Below are 21,377 nucleotides of genomic sequence, written 5' to 3'. Positions count from 1 at the left end.
GATCACAGTCAAGCAATAGATGTGATGAAATGTTTTATGAGGAAAAGTCGTGTGAATCTTTTTATTCCAAACATTAACCTAATAGCATAATTTCCCAAGACAGATTTGAAGGTTTTTGGAAAACAAGAACAAAACAACACGTTAAAAAAATAAATAAATAAAAATAAGGCCGTTTGCCACGATTCAACCTTTGTGGATTACCATGACCTGGATGACAAAAAATACTGGCAGGCGCAGGTTTTTTTAAAATTAACAATGTAACGGTAAGTTAAAATGTATTATCTTGCTAGCAAAATATTGCTCCCTGTGTGAACGTTTGTGAGATAAATTAGCCATTTGTGTATGTTACAGTGGATTTTCCTGTTGATTTTTATAAAAATAAAAATGAACAAAATAATGGTCTTTATGTTTATTGAGATTCTCAGTCATCCAGTTCATAGTAATCAACAAAGGTTGAATTTCGGCAGCTAAACTTGTTTGCTGAATTTGTTGTGGGTTTTTTTCTTGTTTTCCCCAAAACTTTAAAAATGACTTTGCAAACAGTACCATTCGAGGGGGACTATCATACTATTCGGCAAATGATATACAGAAATATATTGTTTGCCTAATAGCACAGTTACCAAAGTCAAATTTGAACATTATCGGAAAACAAAACAAAAATACAGAAAAAAATAGTGCAATAGCTTTGATTTAAATTTGCGGATTACCATGATGATAAATGGCTGATTTTACACTAAAAAAGAAAGAAAAACTTTTAGCAAGCGCACCGGAACAGTTTTTCCATTATTATTATCCATATTATACAGGCTGAGGATAGAGTCTGATAAGGCAATTACACGTTTATATAAAATTCAGTTGCAATCACAGTTCTCCGACTGCTCTGTTAACTGACATGTTCTCAACTTGTACACCCCATTTGCTCTGAGTGGTTATGAAAATTCAATTTCATGCAACTCATTCAGTAACCTTGTTTTTAGCAACACTAGTCACCCAACGTTTTGCCGTGAAAGGTCTCGACACTCGTTGGGAGTCAGATGTAGCTGCCCCCGTGAACATCTGCGTGACATTTGGATTTTGTTTATACAGTGGATTTCCATGTTCTTTTTACAGTCAAGTACATTGCATTGTTTTATCGACATTGACGGAGGTTCCTCCCATCTGCCGCCACCATGCAGGCTGCTGACAGCTTGGAGGCTAAAAGTAAACATGTGGACGGATTAATCGCAGTGTCGATAAATCTGGTAGTCAACTCACATGGGGGGTTGGGGTGGGGCAAGTGAGGTGTTGTTTGGAGACCATTAGGAACACAATAGGTGACGCACGCAGGGACAAACAGTTACTTCCGAGTCGGAATGGAGTAATATCTCAAGTAGGTTTGTTTATTAAAAAGAGACGGGCACAACGGAACAAAGACTTCTTTATTTACACGTTTAAAAATACCGCATGGGCCTGCTCTCCCAGTTTTACACAATTATAGATATATGACTAAAAGACAAAATGTCACATTCTATATGAAAAAAAAAAGTGCTGTAGTTTGTCTATCCTTTTGAATGTGCATATTTTAGTATTCAACACCTGCAAGAAAGTATATTATAAAGCACATTTATTTTATACCATGGTGAACTTGACGAGGTGTGAGGCATTGATAAATCCCTTGCAGTTTTCAATTTTCTTTGTCGCGATGGACTAGCCCATCATTCTGGAAAGCTCTTGTCTCTCTCTGAAGGGACACAGATAGTGGAAACAGATTATTGTTGTGTGACGTGAATACATTTGACATATATACAGTATGTCACATCGCTTTACAAACTACAGTGTCATATTTGATGTATTTTTAAAAAAACTGAGGAGCCACTCAGGAGCTGAAAGAGACGACTACTTTTCGGGAGCCAAAAGGCTTCCATGACTAATTTGGTGGATCCGCAAGTTCTTGAGGATAGCAGCAATGAGGAAGATGACTAACTATTCTCTCCCTTTGAAAGGTTAGAATGACAGCAGAGAGTCAATTTAACTCAACTCAACTCAACTGTATTTATAGAGCACTTTCAAACAGCCATCGCTGCATACAAAGTGCTGTACATGGAGCAATTAACATATACAACAAACAGTAAAGACGGTAGAAAGCACCGAACAGCAAAATTTAAGGCAATGGGTCGTGGAGTATACTTAGCTGCTGTTATTTATTTATTTATTTTAATTTACTACGCATAATACATACCATTTAAGTGTAATATTTGAACATTTCTGACCGTTAAACAAACAAAACAAAAAAAAAGTTATTTCCTAATTTTGCCATGAAATAAAGATCTTTTTGAAAGGACATTTTTTTCAATAAAAGTAGCATTTTGTTCCAAATTAGCCTCTTAATTAACCTGAAACCAGAAATATAAAAAAAATAAGAAGAATAAGAATAACAACACTACCACCACCACCAGTCAACAGCAAATTTTAATCAGAGAAAGCTTTATGTGTTGGGACCCTAAACATTTCAGCTATTTTCTTTTCTTTTTTTTTAAGTTTGACCAATAAAAGCTTGCACAATTTAGAATTTTCAGTGTTGTAATTTATATCTATGACATTTCGGAAAAAAAATTGCAGCCATAAAATTTTCAGTTCATGATTATTTGCTAGAAAAAAAGTTTATCCGTTTGAACATTAAATATCTTGTCCTTGTCGTGTATTGGAATTGGGTTTATAAAAGTCTGACTATTTCTTAAGCGAAGTAAAATACTTGAGTACTCAACTACAATTGACAGCTCTACTACTTCATACTTACTCATTGGCGTAAGAGGGGTTGATGATACGTTGCAATTCTTGAAGGTGCTGAGCAACGCTGACTGTGCGCACAGAAAAATAGACATGCATCAATCCATTATGTTGACACACCACTGTCAGCATTGCAGCCTTTTTTTTTTTTTATTACCTGAACCACCTCCCAGATTGCTGGTTCTTCCTGTTCCAAGTGAAGATCCACTTGACGTTCCTCTTCCTACTCCAATTCCTGGCTTACTTTGTCCTGCATTACTGTTGCTTGACCCAAAGCCAAAAAGTCCAGAAGTGATTGACCCGAGGCCAGAGGAGCTTTTCAGACTTGAAGTCGGTTTATTATTTGACCCAGTTGAACCAAGACCTGAAGTGCCCAAACCGGTTGATCCTTGCCTGTTTAATCCTAAACCAGTTGAGCCAAAACTAGAGGAACCTAACCCTGTTGAGCCTAATTTGTTTAACCCTGACCCAGTTGATCCAAGACCAGAAGAACCTAACCCTGTTGAGCCTAATTTGTTTAACCCTGACCCAGTTGACCCAAGCCCAGAAGAACCTGACCCTGTTGATCCCTGTTTGTTTAATCCTGACCCAGTTGAGCCAAGACCGGAAGAACCTAACCCTGTTGAGCCCTGTTTATTTAATCCTGACCCAGTTGAGCCAAGCGTTGAGGAGCCCAAACCATTCGATCCAAGTTTATTTAAACTTGACCCCATTGATCCAGTGCTTGAGGAGCCCATCCCAGATGATCCCAACTTGTTTGACCCTAACCCAGTTGACCCAAGGCTCGAAGAGCCCCACCCCGTTGAACCTAATTTGTTTGATCCTGACCCAGATGATCCAAGACTTGAGGAGCCTAACCCAGGTGATCCTAATTTGTTTAATCCTAACCCAGTTGAAGCAAGACTAGGGGAACCCAAGCCAGGTGAACCTAATTTATTTACCCCTGACGCCGTCGATCCAAGACTCGAGGAGCCTAAACTAGTTGATCCCAATTTGTTTAGTCCTGTCCCAGTTGAACCTAGACTTGATGAGCCCAACCCCGTTGATCCTTGTCTGTTGAATGACCCAGCGGAACCAAGACTCGAAGAGCCTAACCCTGTTGATCCTAATTTGTTTGATCCTGAGCCGGTTGAACCAAGACTCGAAGAGCCTAACCCTGTTGATCCTTGTCTGTTTAATCCTACACCAGTTGAACCAAGACTTGAGGAGCCCATCCCAGTTGATCCTAATCGGTTTAATCCTGAGCCAGTTGAGCCAAGGCTTGGATTCAACCCAGTTGACCCCACATTTGAGGAGCCCAACCCAAATGACCCAGCCCTTCCAAACTGTCCTCCACCAGCTCCCGGCAAGCCACTGAATCCAGTCTGAAATCAAATTAAAGTAACGTTAACTTGGAAACACAACCAATCAAAAATCAGTGCAACGGTCGCACCCCCCCCCCCCCACACACAAACACACCTTAGCAATGCAGGACATGTTGAGCTTCCTGAGTTGGTCTTTGAGGTGTTCCACTTCTTTATTTTTGTAGTTGACACTGTTTTCAAGGACTTCAATATCACCGCTCAGCCTCATTTTCTCCAACAGAAGCCTCTCAGATTCCTTGTCATGTTTCAGCTGAAGCTTCTCGAGGGTTCGCCTGTGCTCTAGGACCATAGCTGTGCGGTTTTGACTGCACACGCGGTAGTCATCAGACCGTCGCATGTTCTCGGCCTTCAAGCGGCTGTTCTCAGACTGGATCTCAGACATCTGATCACCGACGTTATTCAAGTAACTCTGGAACCTGTCCTCAACCTCTCGAGACAGACTGGTGCAGTTCGTGCGGATCTGCTCTAGGTGCTCTCTCTGTTTCTCGCAGGTGAGCTGGAAGGCAATGTGAGTCGGGAAGAGGGATTCAATCTTCAGTAGAAAAGCTCTGGAGACATTGGAGACGCCGCTCAAGGACTGAACAAAGTCTTGCTTGCATCTTTGTCTGTTCAACTCAATCTCCTTTTCGTGAATTGACTTGTGTCTTCTTAGATCGATGGCCTCCAGGTTAAGATTGTCCCTGTCTTTGGCAATCTGGTCCATTTCCATCCTCATTCTCTGTGTTGTATGTGTAAAGTTGGACTGCATAAGCTCAAGTTGAGCATTCAAACGCTCCATCTGCAACCCACAACCTCCAGACTGAGGCATAATTTGCAGTTCTTGAAATAAAAGGGAAGACATATATTAACAAACTTCATACTGTCTATCAGAAGTTGAATTGAACAAAGATATATTTGATATTTTGATAAAGTCATTCGGGGCTTCCAATCTAAATTGTTCCACTTACGGGGTTGTGGACAATTTGATGAAAAACGTGCCTGGTTCTTGCACATCATCAGCTCTATATTCATCTGTTGCTGTTGTATGGTAAAGGAAAAATAATTTAGCAAAACAGTAGAAACAAGTGATGACGTTGATTTACCATGACATTATTGACTGGGAAACGAGAACTTTGACGAAATAATAATCTAGTTTAGAAAATATAACGGCAGTATTTCTCTACCAAACATGTTCTATATTGAGATAGTGTATGGTAAATAAAAATTTTCTCAGTGTGTTTTGCAGTTTTGCACTGCTTAACAGTAGTAAGATGGAGCGAATTGCTACACCACTGCAAACTGCAAACATAATGCAATGCATGTTAAAATAACAAAGTGAGGAATATTAACTTTGTAAAATGAGATTTTTAACTACATGTTTCCAAGAATATACGGTCGGTGACACAAACACAGCGGTCACATTAATATTTTGCTTTAATCCTTAAATCCACCCACGCTAAAAGATTTTCAAGTTACTCACCAGCCTAGTGTCCAGGTCCTGAATGAACTTTACGGAGGCGTTTGACAAGTAACGAAGTCTCAGCAGGTCCCAGTCGTTGCGGGTCTTCTCAGTCAGGGTGACATTGAGTAGGTTGGTCAGGTTCCTCCTCTGCTGCCTGAGGGCTACGTTCTCGATGGAGAGTCGACTGAAGCTCTCCTCCAAGTCCTGTATGCGCACCGTTGAAGCGGAGTCCTGCGTCTTGCCATAGACCAAGAAGAGAACCAGGCTGACGATGATGAGCGACTGAATCAGTGAGGAGAAGAAGAAGATGATTCTCAAGTAGTAACCACAGCTCTTGCCCTTTGACCGATACTGCATCTTCTTTTGGCCCTGCGGGCTGGCCTTGGACACTTGAGTATAGCCGCTGCTATACATGAGTGCTGGTGGCTCAAAGAAGGTCAGAGAGAAAGAAGCACAAGTTCATCCGAAGCACACCGCACTGCAGATAACCCCTAGGAAGACCCCGACTTATACGAGAGCAGCTTGGAAGATGATGTCCGTGTATTGAAGGGCTGGTGCCGGTTTGTCTGACAAAGCGCAAAATGCTACATAAATGGGCCAGACGTTTCCTTCGCGTGGTGATGAAAACATGGGAATCGATCAGATTGTGGGTGAAGTGTAAACATGGTAGGAATTTATAAACTGCTTGGCCACACACTTCCCATGATGGGAAGTTAGCTCGACTTCAGACCCCTCCCATCATCACTCTCAACCTATTGCACAGGGTGGCCCGTCTTTCTGGGATGTCACCCTTGACCTCTATGCATTTATGTACACTATATACACTGTTGTTTAATTATTTTTTTAAATCACAATTGCAATATCTTGCGCCTTTTAATTTGCTTCACAATTTTGCTTCTAATCATGAAATGTTTCTATCGGACAAACCGATACAAAAATTGCCATTCTGTAGAACACACCTTCAAGTTTCTTATCTCTTAACAAAGTAATCTATCTCACTGTGCGAAACATGCCCTTGTCCGTGTGCCAAAAACATTTTTATGGGATCATGAACAGTTTTTCCGGTGCACAGCCGCCGGGAGGACAATGGCACATGTTGTTCTGTATGGGAGGCTCTTTGATGCGTCGAGTCTCAGTCCAACATGATGACGTGGGTAAGCTGCCCTCTGTCTCACAGGACGCGTGCACACACACAAATTCAAAATAAAAAGTAAGGGCTTGACAGTTACAGTCACCACTTTTTTTTTCTTCCCCGCCAGGCATTGTTGACGTACTAGACCTCATCTTGACAGGAAGCAGTAACTCATAGAGATGATGATGGCCAAATGTTTCTAATGTCCTAGGTTGGAGATAAAAAAAAAAGGCGCCCGACAAACGCAGGATATTTCAGAAAATGCAAGACATAAACATTGTGTCGATATAATTTCATTTGAAGTGGCTTGTTTTTAATGCCCATGTGAAAACAGAAAATCAGGAAGATGTCGAGTGGGGCATTCCTCCTATTTTGAAGATCTATTCATGGATCGGTGGCTGACACAGTGTGCATCAACCACTTGGGAAGATTTGCAGTGTTTCCCCCCCTATGTATATTTACAGTATATGAAGAATGAACAGTTTCTTTTCTTTTTTAAATTTGCCATTATTTCATTGTACGAGTCAACACTAAGACAAGTAAAACAAGTTCATCCTTGGTAAAATCCTGTAATTTAAAATTGAGTGAATTAGACTTCACGAGGGAAGGTGGGGTGGAATTCATAATACAATGTAAATACCCCAGTACTATGTTTGAAGGGATACTTAAGTACTATTAAAGTCTATATACAAGTGTTATGGGCCCTGGATATATGAAATTCATTTTCCAGGTAATACGGCATTTTTATTTTTATTCAATTGAATTAGATATTGTGTAATTCCAAATATTATGAGCTTGTAAACATATCCATATTTAGGACAGAACTGTCCAATGGACTGATGTTCATGCAATGTTTTGATGTTCTTGTTCCACAGTGTTCGGAACCAAAATGTGGACCAGAAATGGTCACAATAGTCAAGTGCAGCTGGTAAGTAGTCACGGATTGCACTGCCACTCAGTGGAGCTCTCCGACAACTACAGTTAATAGAATTTGCTTATGTCACATTAAACAGAGATGGGAAGGTATTAAAAAATAAATAAAATGAAGAATAAAAATGGGAGATACTATTGAGTGATGGCAAACAGATTCATTCGGGAATAGTAGAATACAATGATGATGCAGTTTTTTCAAGGCTACACAGACATTTTCTTTTGTTGTTGCTGAATTTACTTAATTTAATTTTGTCGACTGGCTGCACGAAATAAAATCATCTGGCTCCAGACACATTTTTTTAAGGAGACTATACAGTATATCCAGTTTTAAAAAATGTATCTGGACCCAGATGATTTTATTTTGCAGATTAGATGGATGGATGGTTCTTCCTTAACATATTTGTAAGATTCACACCATTTCACTGATATCATTTGAATAACAATGACAACAAACAGGGAAGTGTCGGAATGCTGGAGATTGAGATCACATGGTTTTCCTCCAAGGAGGTTTGGCTAATTTTTAACTTGCTCTGAAGGCTCCGGTTACTCATATCACAGACACATGCTACACCAGGTGACTGGTCTGAAGAAAGAGCACTCTGTACTGTGCACGAAAGGGAGACAGGGCAGGAGTGCAAAGGAAAGTGATAAATACTTCCCATGCCTCTGTGTTTACACACAAATAAACAACACCGTGCTAAATTATTAAATAGGAACTTTAGTGTGGAAATGTTCTTACCTTGTACGTCATCTGCTGATTTTGGCCCATTAACATGGAGCTGCTTCAAAAGTGTTTCAATAAAGCCACCGAACGGTGAAGGTTTGCAAAGGTACCGAATGTTGATTTTTTTTCTTTCGTCAGGGTTCGTTCGAGTTTGCTAAGTTAGGCAGACAGTTGCGGTTTTGATGGTCGCAAACAATTTGTGTTGTCGCAAATAAATTTTTGGTGTCATGATTGAACAATGGCCCTTTGTCATCACAGGGTGCGACGTTGATGGTGGCCCGTTGGCCTTGGGTCAGAATGGCGCTGTCTCGGACCACCGCGCACCTTACAGACATTGACGTCAACATGTAGTCAATTCCCCTTTTCTTAAACAAAACAGAATAAAAATGCTAAATAAGCAATAATAACTGAAACTTCTCAGTTTGTATCATGAATACTATATACGGGGTTTACATTACAGTTTCTGAAAAGGCCGCCATTCTAAAAGGCTTAGTTTAGGGCCTTGCATCATAAGTGATGTGGGATTCTATGCAGACTCTCTATCCATGAGTGCCATATTATTAGTGGTTCAAAAACAAATTATCCAAAGTGCTGCTTCAAAATATTTTTCGCAAATGCTAGTGAATAGCCTTTTCTTGTTAGCAAGTTCGCAATTGTTGGTAGTTGTGCGAAGGTCATCCGCTGACAAATTTGTTCAGGATTGTCCAGTTATGTCTAGTTCCACCTCATCGTTTTGGGTTTAAGGTTTAGATGCGTTTAGCTTCAAACTGCGAGTACAGTTAAGACATAGAAGCAGTGATCTTTCAAAGAAAGTCTCCCGCATTCTGTTTTTTTTTTTTTTTACATCCATTTTTCATGTAATGCCAAGAGGCTGTGCTGGGAATTATAACACTAGGTGAAAAAAGAAGGATTTGGGTGCTAATGGTGTGATATAACGCTCTTTAGAGCCGACTTAAAAGACAAAACGGTATATGGTAAATGCCAAACAGTAAATCCCCCTCTTCTATCTGTGTCCTGGACCCAGCAGATGTTTTCCCTTTGACCTGCACAAAAGGCTTCTGTTTTGGTTTCTAGGCCTGTCCTTTCTGCAAAGGTCACAGGTCACCCTGGTCTCAGGGAGAAGCTGTCACGACAAGTCTAAACAGTGACGGCATCGGGATGTAATGAAAACGGCATCCCTGTGTGAAGGATGCGCAGACGCCTCATGATTACTTTAAGAAAGGACCTACTTCCCATATGTTGATGTGGTTAAAGCAACACACCCTGAGATTGAATTACGTGTGGATGCTTAAGGGAAGAGAGCCGGCCGAACTTAAGACATCCAGTCATGTGGTGGGTGGGTGTGTCTCCATTTGCAAGAGGAGGGGGGTGGGGGGGGTGCGCTATACAGACCTTAAAGGTTAACTCAAATGTTAAGTGAATCAATAACTGGCTTGAGAAGGGCTTGGCCTGCCCCGAAATGCCACATGATGAGGTTAAACGTCCAACAAGTTTGTAGCTTGGAGCTCTCAGACGACTCCACCCCCCACAAGAAATATTTGAAGGCACTCATATTATTGACATGGTATATGAAGACCGAAATGTAAAAAGGGTGCAAACTAAATCCTTTAACTTAGACCAGAGCATGATGTATGTCATCACAATCATAATTTTAACACACAGACAGAAAGAAAATACAAGGCAAACTTGATTGAGAGCATAAACAAATTAACTTGAGGGGGAAAAAAAAGACTTGATGCATTATGCTGTGATAATACAGTTTCAGCTGCAGCTGTCTGTGTGCCATTCTGTGCACGTGTTGACTAAACATGCACGTCGGCAGAAATATGTTTTGCCTCCTCAACACGAGTAGCGAGTTGGTTCAAAGGTCACGTCACTTCTGGCCCCCCAGTGGTATCCATCACACCCCCACTAGAAGGGGAATGACAGACACAGGAGAGCTTTTTCCTGGCTAAAAGTCATCCACATTTGATGGCTTTGAAATGGTACACATTATTTGTTCAGGGCTTTGGGTTCACATTTAGCGCACAGAACATTGTGCACAGATTACGCTTGTATGACAATAACCACAGTACAGTGGTATTTGAGTGCAGACCTGAGCCAAGAGAGGTCTGAAAACTGAAACTGTGCAACTTATATCGAGCCACTCCCAACACATATTTTTACCCTCACCATTAAAATTTATGTGATATTTTCGGCGGTGTTGTATTGCCTTGGATTAATGATCAACACAGGTTTTGAATACATAGATAGTAAAGATTCGTGGGGCAATTAGTGTCATGTTCAGAGGGTAAAATACCAACACGTTGGAAGTTGGATATGTTTAGATTCTATACAACTGTACTCTTACTCTGAAAAAATGCTCCAATACCAGCCTGACATATGCTATTCTGCCCTGCCGGTGTGTGCTGTGTGCGTTTCACAAACACAATGCACCAGCAATGAAATACAGAAAGAAGATTTTTTTTAAAAAAAGGCCCATATTTTTTCCATTTTGCCAACATTAAGTTACAATGTGGCAATTTAACAACGATGTACTTCTTTGTGTCTATTCATCAAATATTTGTATTAAATGCCTGCGAGCATCACACTGCCCCCTGGAGGCAAGTCATTCTTATGCAAACATTGGCCTAATTAAGTGGACTTTTATTCAAATTCACATACACTATCTCCCTCCCCCCCCCACACCCCTGCAATGACCTATTAGTTGCACAAAGGCTAGGCCGCTAAGACAATTGTTCTGTGTGACACACACACTCATACGTGTTGTGGTCTCCAGGGGATATGCTTAGTTTTGCTTTAGGAAAAGGTGTCTGTGCGTAGGTGGAAAGATTCATGACTTATCTCTTATCCAGGGTTGTTCTACGTGCTCTCCTCCTCATCATCCACCTTTGACCTCAGGATTTTTACCGTAGTCGTGGTGTCAAAGTCTGTTTGACCTCTCATTGTGTGCTCCATGAAGCGCCTGAGAAATGAGCAACAACCATAAAACGTTAAAACTTTTATTCGGGACACAATAAGGAATCCATATATAGTACACGAGAAGTGGGGAGGTGGGGGGCTGGGATGGATGAAGGGTTCAGTGTTTACGTGAAATAAACAATGTTCATATTTTTGCCATTAGGCTGACAGTGAACATCTTTCTGCGAGAGACAAGGCCAGCTTGCTTGTATTTGTAGCAGGGAGTAATCTGGTATTGTGTGTGTATTTATTTATTTTTTGTGAAAGGCCTTGGGGTCATGCTTTTTGCATCCCAGCAGAGAAATCCTCCACATTCTTGCTGTGTGTGTGTGTGCGCTGCCCCACACAGCCCAGTCTTTTTTGCTCTTTGACTCCAATGGCCATATAAGGCAGCTAGCGCCATGGCAACCACAGGGCTTGAATAGTAGTGTCAAATCCCTCAAAACACACACACACACACACACACACACACACGCACACCTCCCCCTTTGCACACACTCCACCTCCCTCCCTTCCTATGCCTCTCTCCCTCTCTCACTAGCTTTGCTTTATCTTTCTGTGTCAAACATACAAATAGGCTCGAGGAGGAAACAAGAGTAGGGAAAAAATAAAAACGTAGACAGCGATCCAACTTGTCTGTGGCTTTGGATTTCCTCTTGAATGCGAACTGGATGTGCAGATGCCCGCAAAGAGAGAAAGTAAGTGCACCCTTGCCTGCCTCCCCCACCTCTTGCCACGGGGGAAGGCGCTCGCACATGCACACGCAGGCACACACAGATGAAAAGCAGCAGCTCGGCCACACATCATTAGTTCTTGGTGGCCAAGCACCAACAAAAGGCTTGCAAACGAGACGCTCAGAGCACAGTTAAGGTTTTTGGGAAGGAAGAAGGAAAGGACAGGACGGGACTTCCTTGTGTTGAGCGCACACTACCTCGTGTATGTGTGTCTGTGTGTGTGTCTGTCTGTGCGTATGCGGGTGTATTTTGGAGGTCAACTTGGCGGCCCAGATGTGATTTTTCTTTTTGGTGGAGCCTTGAGGAGAAGCCTACAGCCATTGGAGCAAATGACGTAGAATGGCTTCACTTTGTGGGTCATGATGGTGCCGCTGAGAGGATTACAGCAGAGTAGGAAAGCTGCGCTCGCTTTCTGGATGGTGGACGGGAAGATCTAGAGGGAGAGGATTTATAGCGACGGACATATTCATGTTCAATCGGAGGTGAGCATTGAATGATTTATAAAGGATGGGGGGCAATGGTATGGAGAAGAGGGGATACAATGTTAAAGCCTCCCCAGTCTTATGCCGCACTCAAGCCCTGTTTCAGCCATTAGCTAGACAGACTGAGCTGGCCATGTCTGCGTCTCGGTATATGTTTGTGTCTTCGCGCTCCATTTATCACTTCATGCCATTAACGAGAGCTTTCCCCATCTCTCCACAGTCGCTAGTAGACTCAGTGTTTACAGTGAAGAGGACCGTCCGTCTGGATTTGACGAAAGCTGAGCCAGCCTCCCGGGTGGAACAAGACAGACATTTTTGAGACAACGCAAAGCTAAAAATTGAAAAGTTACACCACTCAGACCATTTCCAGGTCATAGTGCAGTGGGAGGAGACTGCTCTTGTTTTTTTTCCCTGCCTCTCTTCTGTTTTCTCCCCCGTCTCATTACTATCTCCTTTCAAAACCCGTGGATATTTTTTTTCCCTCGGTGGCTTTATTTATTTTATTTTATAATTTTTGTAAGGCTTCCTAAGCATCAAAGAAGTGTTCTGCTAATATTCATGTTACCTTGACAATTCTTGGCTGCCTGACAGTGGCGGTTTTTTTCATCGGTGGTTCGGTAACCAAGCGATGGCCATGGTGAGTGGGGGCTGGGGAGATCCCAATGGCGGCACCAACGGGCTAGGCGAAAAGGGCTACCTGAAGCGGGAGGATGAGGACGGCTCTCCTCAGGCGGGGGGCAGCGACATGGAGGCCGTGGAGGACGACAAGGCCTGCGTGTTGGACTGTGTGGTGTGCGGGGACAAGTCGAGTGGGAAACATTACGGCGTGTTCACCTGCGAAGGCTGTAAAAGCTTCTTCAAGAGAAGTGTACGGCGGAACCTCAGTTACACGTGCAGGTGAGAGGGGCATGATGGGAAATGTGTGCTGTGTGAAAACGAGCCGACATTTTTGTAGTTCCGTCACCATTTGTCAAACTGACTAAATGACGTTAAACACAAGTATTTCTCTCTGCAGGTGAACTGTTGTCATACTGTAGATTCGGGGTGTCAAACTTATTTTTACATTTTCCCTTGGAGGGCTGTTATGGCTGTGAAACCATATAAATGTTTAATGAGTTCCTCATCTTATTACTTACACAGTACACAACAAATTGATGGATTCCTAGTTTTGAAATCAGAAGTCAAGAATAATCATATGTTCAACTATTGTTCAAGTTACTGTAATAATCAAAAAAAAAGAAAATTTCAATATCTTTTTTCTTACGTTTGACAATTTGAAGTTTTGGTGCTGTTTTTGCAAGCATCAAGGAAGTTGAAATATTGATAATATCGAGTCGGAATCAAGACCGGATCGGTCCGTGTAAAATGATGTGGTGGCCCAAATCTGGTCCCCCGGCCTTGAGTTTGATAGTCGCTATGTAGATCATTGGTTGTATAACGTTTTTCTCCTCGTACCACCCAAATAAAAATGCTTATCTCTCGGTACCCCTGTAAAGATCAACATTGAAATTAGTTGTGTAGTAGGCCTAAGGATTCATAAAAAATGAGACAGGGGTTTTACTCCTAAAAATTATTTTTTCTGTTTTTTCAAGCAATAAAGATCAGGCACAGCACCAGGATTTTTTTCTCCCTAGGGTTTAGGAATGTGAAGGTGGCTGAGAAACCATTCGATTTGATCACTTCACTTACTTTATAAAGAGCTTTATGTTTTTCAGTTAAAGCATAATGCACAGAGAAAAGAGAACTTGCTTTTAACTATTTGTAACCTCTTTTTATCAAGCTATTTCTTTAATAAAAGGGTCAAAACAATCGCAACTACTGTGCTGAATTGACGAATGAAGTCTATCTTGATAAATCACATGACGTTGACAGGGATCTCCGCGTGTCACATGGCTGTAACACGGCTATTCTGATGAATGTAGTAGAGCTTGTCAATGGCAGGTCGCAACAGATCACGTCACATGTAAACAGTTGACCAGAAATCTTCAGTCGAATTACTTTAATCGGAATTGAGAAAAAATAAAGTCTCCATGTAAACCCAGACTTATGAGCTAATGTTAGCTCCTTCCCCAAATACAAAGATCTTCAAACAAAGGGGATGTCATACTTTGTTCATATCGGTAAAGTCTCACTTGACCGTTCATCAAAATAGGGGTGCAAATGCCAATGATTTCATGTCATGATGCAAATGAAAAAGAAATAAAAGAAAACTTTCACGTAACATTTTTGGGGTGGTTCAGAAACTCCGAATGCCATCCCGTGCGCCAGCACATATTTCACATGCTTGAAACATGAACCCATCCATCCACTTTCTCAAAGCATTTAACCTTCAGTAGCTCAAGCCCTGCGATTAGCTGACAACCAATTCAGGGTGTCCCCTGCCTAAGCTGGCATTAGAAAATGGCTGGCTGGATGGATGTTTTCAGGCGTTTTGTTCATTCAAGCGTATTGAACTGTATTGTACTTTAAAGGTAATAACTGGACTTTACCTAAAATGTACTCTACATGAAAAGTCACAAAAATAGGTTTCTACAGGTTCTACAAGCTTCCTTCTAATCTGTTTAATTGTATTGCATGTTTTAAATGTTGTACATTGTATTTGCATTTTTGTCATGAATGAATAATGCATTCAGGATCGTATTGTACAAATTCTATAAAGTGAACCGTCAGCGAGAAACCAGAATTATATTTACAAACCAAAGTCAGAGGACTCCACTTGCATCTATCTCATTCTACAGTATGAAAAGTACTTGATGGCCTATAATTAGCCTCAAGAATGACTTTTTTTGTTTGTTTTAGGTCTAATAGAGAGTGTCAGATTGATCAGCACCATCGCAACCAATGCCAGTACTGCCGCCTCAAGAAGTGTTTCCGAGTGGGCATGCGCAAAGAAGGTAACTCTTTTTTTTTTTTTTTTTAATTGATAAGCCACCATTCGGGATCTTTATGTTCGAAATTTGAATGCCAGTTAGATACTGCAATCCTGTTTGAGCTTGTTTATTTATTTATTTTCATAATAGCACATTTGTCTAAAGTATATCGGCCCTATCGTAGCTCAGTAAACTATTTGTGTGTGTGCAATCAATGGTATGTACTAGCAGCCCTTAATCTAGTATGTGTCATGCTAACAGAGATAAGTGGTTTGCTAAGACACCCAAGTGCTTTAGCCTTAAGCCAGTGGGGAGGGCTGGACAAACGCTTTAAGCGTAATCCAATACGAGAAATTCAGTCCATGTGGTGACCCTCAATTGATCCATTGTTGGGGTTGCTTGTTCTGTGTTAAAATGTAATTTCATTCAATAGTGTTTTTTTGATTTAAGTTTATTGGCATCAACATATTCTCATCAACATATTCTCATTACTATTTCCGTTCTTAGTAACATTTTTACAAATTTGTTTTCAGCACGGTTGTTTTTGTTCTTTTCAAGTTCCTCCTTAAAGCCCGTATCTCACTGAGCGGTGAAAGTTTGCAAGTGAGTGCGCACATAGCGAATGTGTTTGTTGTTGGGTTGTTGTTTTTTTTGCGGGGTGATTCAATGTCATTTGCCTGAAATTCCCAAACAGTTTTAATGGATGCGGCAGTTTTTCTTGTCAGCTTCAAATTTTGTCCATGTTCAAAAAAATTCTGCGAGAAGAAAAACCATGAAAAACAAAATCAGATGTCATCAGAGCGTATAACATCTGACCTGTCTGTGTTTACCACACACAGAGCAGAAGCAGAACATAAAACAAGTTAATGAGACATATTATTGCTCCCTGTGTAGCACTTGTCTTTGCTTGGGTGCGTCCACTGGGAGGTCGGAGTTCAGGGTCATCCACGGAGCAGCTTTCTTGTGTCTATAGGGATTCAGCTGCTGCATTCAGTTGCTATGTAGACAGGTGTAACATGGTCACGGTGAAACCATCGTATCATTCTCTTGATAACCTTGATCCAGCAGTGACGAAAAGAAAAATACTCGCATTCAGGGGGGCTAATTTACATCCCTCGGTGTTGAAGAAAAGCCGGCTAATCGGCTCAACCACTGTAACCTGACATATACTGCCGGTTGAACCCAGTTTTAATTTTTTTTCCCCTCCGTTTTCTTTCCCAAATCCCTCCTCCACACCGCCCCCCCTACATTTTTATCTGCCCAACTGTGTGTCTGTCAACCCCCCTTCCCTGTCACACCCTTCCCCCTTGCTCCCCCAACCTAACTACAGCAGTTCAACGCGGCCGCATCCCACCGCAGCCTAGTCTCAGCCCGACCCTCACGCCTATAGGTGGCGCCAGCGGCCTGGGAGGCGGCGAATTCTACAACAACAACAACAACAATGGAGGGAGCGGCGGTCAACCGGTTTCCGAGCTAATCTCCCAGCTGTTGAGGGCCGAGCCGTACCCCAACAGCCGCTACGGGCACCAATACAACCAGCAGGCTGGTCCCGATAATTCCATGGGCATTGATAACATCTGCGAACTGGCCGCCCGGCTTCTCTTCAGCACAGTGGAATGGGCCAGAAACATCCCTTATTTTCCTGATCTGCCAGTGTCTGATCAGGTTCGTAAAACTTAACCCACACGATCCATTTTTAACCTTAATTGAAAAGATGAATTCACCGGTGATTCCCAACCAATGTGTCGCAGCAGGAAATTAATCGATTTCACTTGAGAAAATTATTATTTGGGTGTGTCAGTGACACAGTGACAGGCAGAACATGTAAATGCTCTTTCACTTGATGGCATGAAATTACACATCACCTGTGTATCTTATCCACCTTTTGTCATTGACTACGAGCTTCTATTTTAACACCAGTATTGTATTGAGAGAAAAAAATGCTGCACAGGTCTGCGTAGAAGAGGCTCAACTAGCTGTTGCTGAACTTCCATTATTGTCCTTGCTGCGCTGCGGGAAATTCTCCACTGTGGCTTAATTAGGGGTGTACGATCTTTTTTTTTTCAGTATGAATGGAAGTACTTATCATTTGACCAAATTTATTCATATTTTCTTGTCATCTACTGTAAAAAAAAAAAAAAAAAAAAAATGAAGACGCAGCGAAGGTTTTCTGAGTAACATGCCAACCCAAACCCCTAGGTGGCCCTGCTGAGGCTGAGCTGGAGCGAGCTGTTCATTCTCAATGCGGCCCAGTCGGCCTTGCCGCTTCACATGGCGCCCTTGTTGGCTGCGGCGGGCTTCCACTCGTCGCCCATGTCGGCGGAACGTGTGGTGTCCTTCATGGACCAGGTGAGGGTGTTCCAGGACCAGGTGGAAAAGCTGACCCGACTGCAGGTGGACTCCGCAGAGTACAGCTGTCTCAAAGCCATCGCACTGTTCTCACCAGGTGACAGCCCTTCATCATTTGTTTTTCTGCGTTAAATGGACTGGAGCACCATGCCGGGACTTAAAGAAACACTTCTGCCACCTACTGGATGATTATAGTACTTTATTAGGTACACCTAATCAGGCGCAGTGGCAGGGATTTAGGATGAATAGATGGATGGATAGACAGATTTTCATTTAATTACCATCATGGTATTAATATCTATCCATCTACATATATTATTACTGCTTGCTCCGGGAATCTGTTTAGCGATACAACGTTTAACTCATTCACTGCCGTGGGCATTTTTAGTCATCAAATGGAATGCAACTGTTTATTGCCACCGACGAATGTATTCGTCATGTATGTCATGTTTTTCAACATCTAGCCATGGAGGAGGGTCTCATCCAGGTTTCAAGTTGTCAGGTTTCAAGCCACTGTAATGAGGAAAAGATCCTTATGGATCGTGCATTGCAGTGGATTTGAGATCAGCACAACTTTTTGTGAATCTCTGCTTGTCATTTTTATTATGACAGAAAGAAATCGTTTAAGTACCTCACACTTAAACTGAATATGTATATGTATTGTTATGTATTAACAGAGTAAGTGTCACAGTAGGTAGCAGAAAGTGTGTTTCACGATTGTGAGAAAAGATGACAGAGTTAATGGAGCGAATGGCGAATGCCATACCCAAAAAAAAAAAAAAAACAGCCACCCGTGAGTGAGTCAGCCAGCATCGCTCATGGCACATTTCTTCGTTGCATAGCTGTAAATATATTCTTATTTTGCCCGAGAAGCCCTTTCTCTCTTTTGATTTTATTATTTTATAGTTGGAGGTGTCACAAAAGTGGAAGAAATCTAATCATCCAAGTCACTGTTCTGCTCTTTCTTTTCGCCTTGGCCCCTGACGGCCCACCGCTTGTAATAATTTAGTCCCAACATTGATTGAATGTATTCTGCTCAGCAGAATTCAAACATTGAGCCCTCTACGGTTCAACACGACTCTTTATGTAACCTGCCCACACCATGAAATGAGTCCCTCCTCCCCCTCTTTCTCTCTGTCCTAGATGCCTGTGGTCTGACAGATGCAGTCCACGTGGAGTCTCTACAGGAGAAGGCTCAGGTGGCTCTGACCGAGTATGAGAGGATGCAGTACCCGAGTCAACCTCAGCGTTTTGGCCGGCTGCTCCTCCGCCTCCCCGCTCTACGCGCCGTACCCGCCAGCCTCATCTCCCAACTCTTTTTCATGCGCCTGGTGGGGAAGACCCCGATTGAGACGCTCATCCGAGACATGCAGCTCTCCGGAAGCTCCATCAGCTGGCCCTATGTGCCTATGTGATGGGAATAATTTTCCATCCGTGACCCTTTTTGTTGGCGTTGCCGAGAACTTGATAATGCAGCATCACCAATAAGGATGGTACTGATGACCAGAGCACACGGTTCTCTGCGGGGCTCTGCTCGATGGAATACTTGGAAATAATTTGGGCGGGGAGCGCGAGATGGTTGACACTGAAAAAGAAAATGAAGAAAAACCAAGGAAAATTCACCAAAGTTCATCCTCGGATTGATGCACAAAAACAGAGAAGATGACTCTTGTGTCTGCTTGAACGTTAGCTGGTCAGTGATTTTGTTCCCCAGGGCTCATGATTGCTTTATTCTCCAGCAGTTACAAGAGACTAATACCTCATTTAACATCAGAATGCTTTCATCTGATATTTGAAAAAAAAGTAAACGTTCCACACCAGAAACCGCCTTTTTTCTGACAACCGCCTTGTTATTAGGTATAAATTTAGGACTCGTACAAGCATCTTACACATTCATCTTGGTTGCTTCTTTTCCAGAATTGCACATATTCAAAGTTGGAGCAAGCTCTTCTGAACGAGAAATCTCAACGATTAGCTTTTAATGAGTGGCATTAACAACTTTATTACAAACACTAAAGGCCCTATTTTCGTGCCCAGCGCAAGTCTACCTTCAACTATGTTTGCGCCGTTGTGGGAGGGAATGCAGATGACTTTTAAGTTAGGGCAGTCGAGTCACACACAATCCTTGACATTGCGGAAGCAGAAATTGGCCCGCTAGCATCTGTGCATGAGTTTGGAGCACACAAAGTATGATTATAAACTGCAAGATCTCTTCTTGCGGATGATGTCGTCGACCATGCATGTGACATGGGCAATTGGAGACCGCCTTGCACTCCCTATCGCGTGTCCATGTGCGTAACCAGAATTATACTGTGTGGTCAGATTTAAAATATTTTAAAGAAGGTCATGTTAATCCGTTCAGTAAATTGATTCGACAGTAATTCAAAGGGATTGCCCAATGCTGTTTCTGAATGATCATCCGATGACATCCACCACACATACCTGCGGAGTTTAGAATATATCTGCCTGCGCCTTGATCAAATGCTCCAAAATTACATTACACTACCTGCGCCACAACATAGACCAGCTTTTAGCTTGTCTAAAATCTAGTCTCCTTTTGGTCACCAAATTGCCAGATGCGCCGGGAGCGTGCAATAAAATATGCCGGAATACCTACTCAGGCGTAGCGCTGTCTACCAAATTCACAGACACGTTAAACAAGACTTGCATTGGTACAAAAATGAAGATTCGCCCGTTCTTACACGAAAATAGGGCCCACATTGACTACGTGTTGGAACTTTTTGTGTGTAAATATATCGAGGCCAACTTTGATTTCCCTTTGCATGTTCTAATGTTTTGGAGCGCTTCTAAGTTGTGTCATCGTTTGTGTAAGTAATTCCTTTAAATATCAAAGTGTTGCTTTCTCTGTTAGCTCCTCGTTGTGTTTCTGTGTTTACATAAAAAAATACCTCTCTAAAGACCCACGTTTCCACGAAAGACTTGAGTGCTGTTGTACTTTGTAAATGATGTGAGGCGACTTTGAAATGGCTGATTACAAACTGCACAAGGAGGATTTTGAATACCAAAATGTCACACGTCCGCCAATTAGTGGGCTAAAAAAGGCCTCCTGATTCGCTACCAGGACTTACCTCACGCTAGCAGTTTGAGATGCTTTGTTGTTTTAATGAATATCAAATATTTTAGAACAAAGAACACAGATCAATCATAATATTTTGCTTCTTGTTTTGACCCTGAACTTGATCTGGGTGTGCTTCCTTTAGTCAAGTCACACATCCACGTCATTCATGAAGGTTAGCTCTGAATGGTTTCTTAGTTATTGTGTTCCTGAGTTCTTAGATTTGACTTTTATGTATATGGCAAGGTTATTGAACGAATCAAAAGAGCAGGTGTGTCTTTTGTTACGTATATTTGTTTTTTTCCCAAACCTGTTGAAAAAGTGTTGTATTTACAGCTGTATGACGAATGCCAAATAAACACTGCGACGTGCACCACAAATGTCTAATTCTATGCATGTGCTGCAAAATAAGGCCCCAATTAATTCCCATTAAATAACCAAAGTGATAAACAAAAGCGGAATGTTTTATTTTATGATTGCTAATGCCTCGTACATTGGATGTAAGCACCTGTGTGCAAATGTCAAGTTTTTATGATGTGTAATGA

At 41.9% G+C, this 21,377-nt stretch overlaps 2 protein-coding genes across 3 annotated transcripts; one reads left to right on the top strand and one right to left on the bottom strand.

Annotated features, from left to right (window-relative positions):
* Positions 1 to 1,399: 1,399 nt before the first annotated feature.
* Positions 1,400 to 13,250, bottom strand: LOC147194719 (uncharacterized). Its single transcript, XM_086128567.1, has 7 exons — positions 13,103 to 13,250; positions 5,590 to 11,325; positions 5,078 to 5,147; positions 4,225 to 4,949; positions 2,924 to 4,130; positions 2,777 to 2,837; positions 1,400 to 1,720 (listed from the first exon to the last, which is right to left on the bottom strand). Exons 2-7 carry the CDS (start codon positions 5,983 to 5,985, stop codon positions 1,687 to 1,689), a joined length of 2,493 nt encoding a protein of 830 aa, XP_085984693.1. The 5' UTR covers positions 5,986 to 11,325; positions 13,103 to 13,250; the 3' UTR covers positions 1,400 to 1,686.
* nr2f6a (nuclear receptor subfamily 2, group F, member 6a) lies at positions 13,166 to 21,212 on the top strand. 2 transcript variants are annotated; one of them, XM_086128570.1, is made up of 5 exons: positions 13,166 to 13,434; positions 15,337 to 15,431; positions 16,741 to 17,072; positions 17,607 to 17,853; positions 18,900 to 21,212. In XM_086128570.1, exons 1-5 carry the CDS (start codon positions 13,166 to 13,168, stop codon positions 19,169 to 19,171), a joined length of 1,215 nt encoding a protein of 404 aa, XP_085984696.1. In that variant the 3' UTR covers positions 19,172 to 21,212. The 2 variants fall into 2 exon arrangements, with proteins under 2 accessions (XP_085984696.1, XP_085984695.1); XM_086128569.1 differs by having other exon boundaries at positions 16,738 to 17,072.
* The last annotated feature ends 165 nt before the right edge of the window (positions 21,213 to 21,377 follow it).

The sequence above is a fragment of the Hippocampus guttulatus genome, chromosome 14, assembly GCF_054856545.1.
Source record: "Hippocampus guttulatus isolate MCC_2025c chromosome 14, RoL_Hgut_1.0, whole genome shotgun sequence".
Taxonomy (NCBI): Eukaryota; Metazoa; Chordata; class Actinopteri; order Syngnathiformes; family Syngnathidae; genus Hippocampus; species Hippocampus guttulatus.
This window is presented reverse-complemented; position numbering and strand designations above follow the sequence as displayed.

Coding starts and splice junctions, on each gene's coding strand:
- LOC147194719 (XM_086128567.1), bottom strand. CDS start 5,985: ATGTATAGCAGCGGCTATACTCAAGTGTCCAAGGCCAGCCCGCAGGGC. Junction 4,131..4,224: donor ACATGTCCTGCATTGCTAAG/GTGTGTTTGTGT, acceptor ATTTGATTTCAG/ACTGGATTCAGTGGCTTGCC. Junction 1,721..2,776: donor AACCCCTCTTACGCCAATGA/GTAAGTATGAAG, acceptor GTGTCCCTTCAG/AGAGAGACAAGAGCTTTCCA.
- nr2f6a (XM_086128569.1), top strand. CDS start 13,166: ATGGCCATGGTGAGTGGGGGCTGGGGAGATCCCAATGGCGGCACCAAC. Junction 15,432..16,737: donor AGTGGGCATGCGCAAAGAAG/GTAACTCTTTTT, acceptor ACCTAACTACAG/CAGTTCAACGCGGCCGCATC. Junction 17,854..18,899: donor CATCGCACTGTTCTCACCAG/GTGACAGCCCTT, acceptor TCTCTGTCCTAG/ATGCCTGTGGTCTGACAGAT.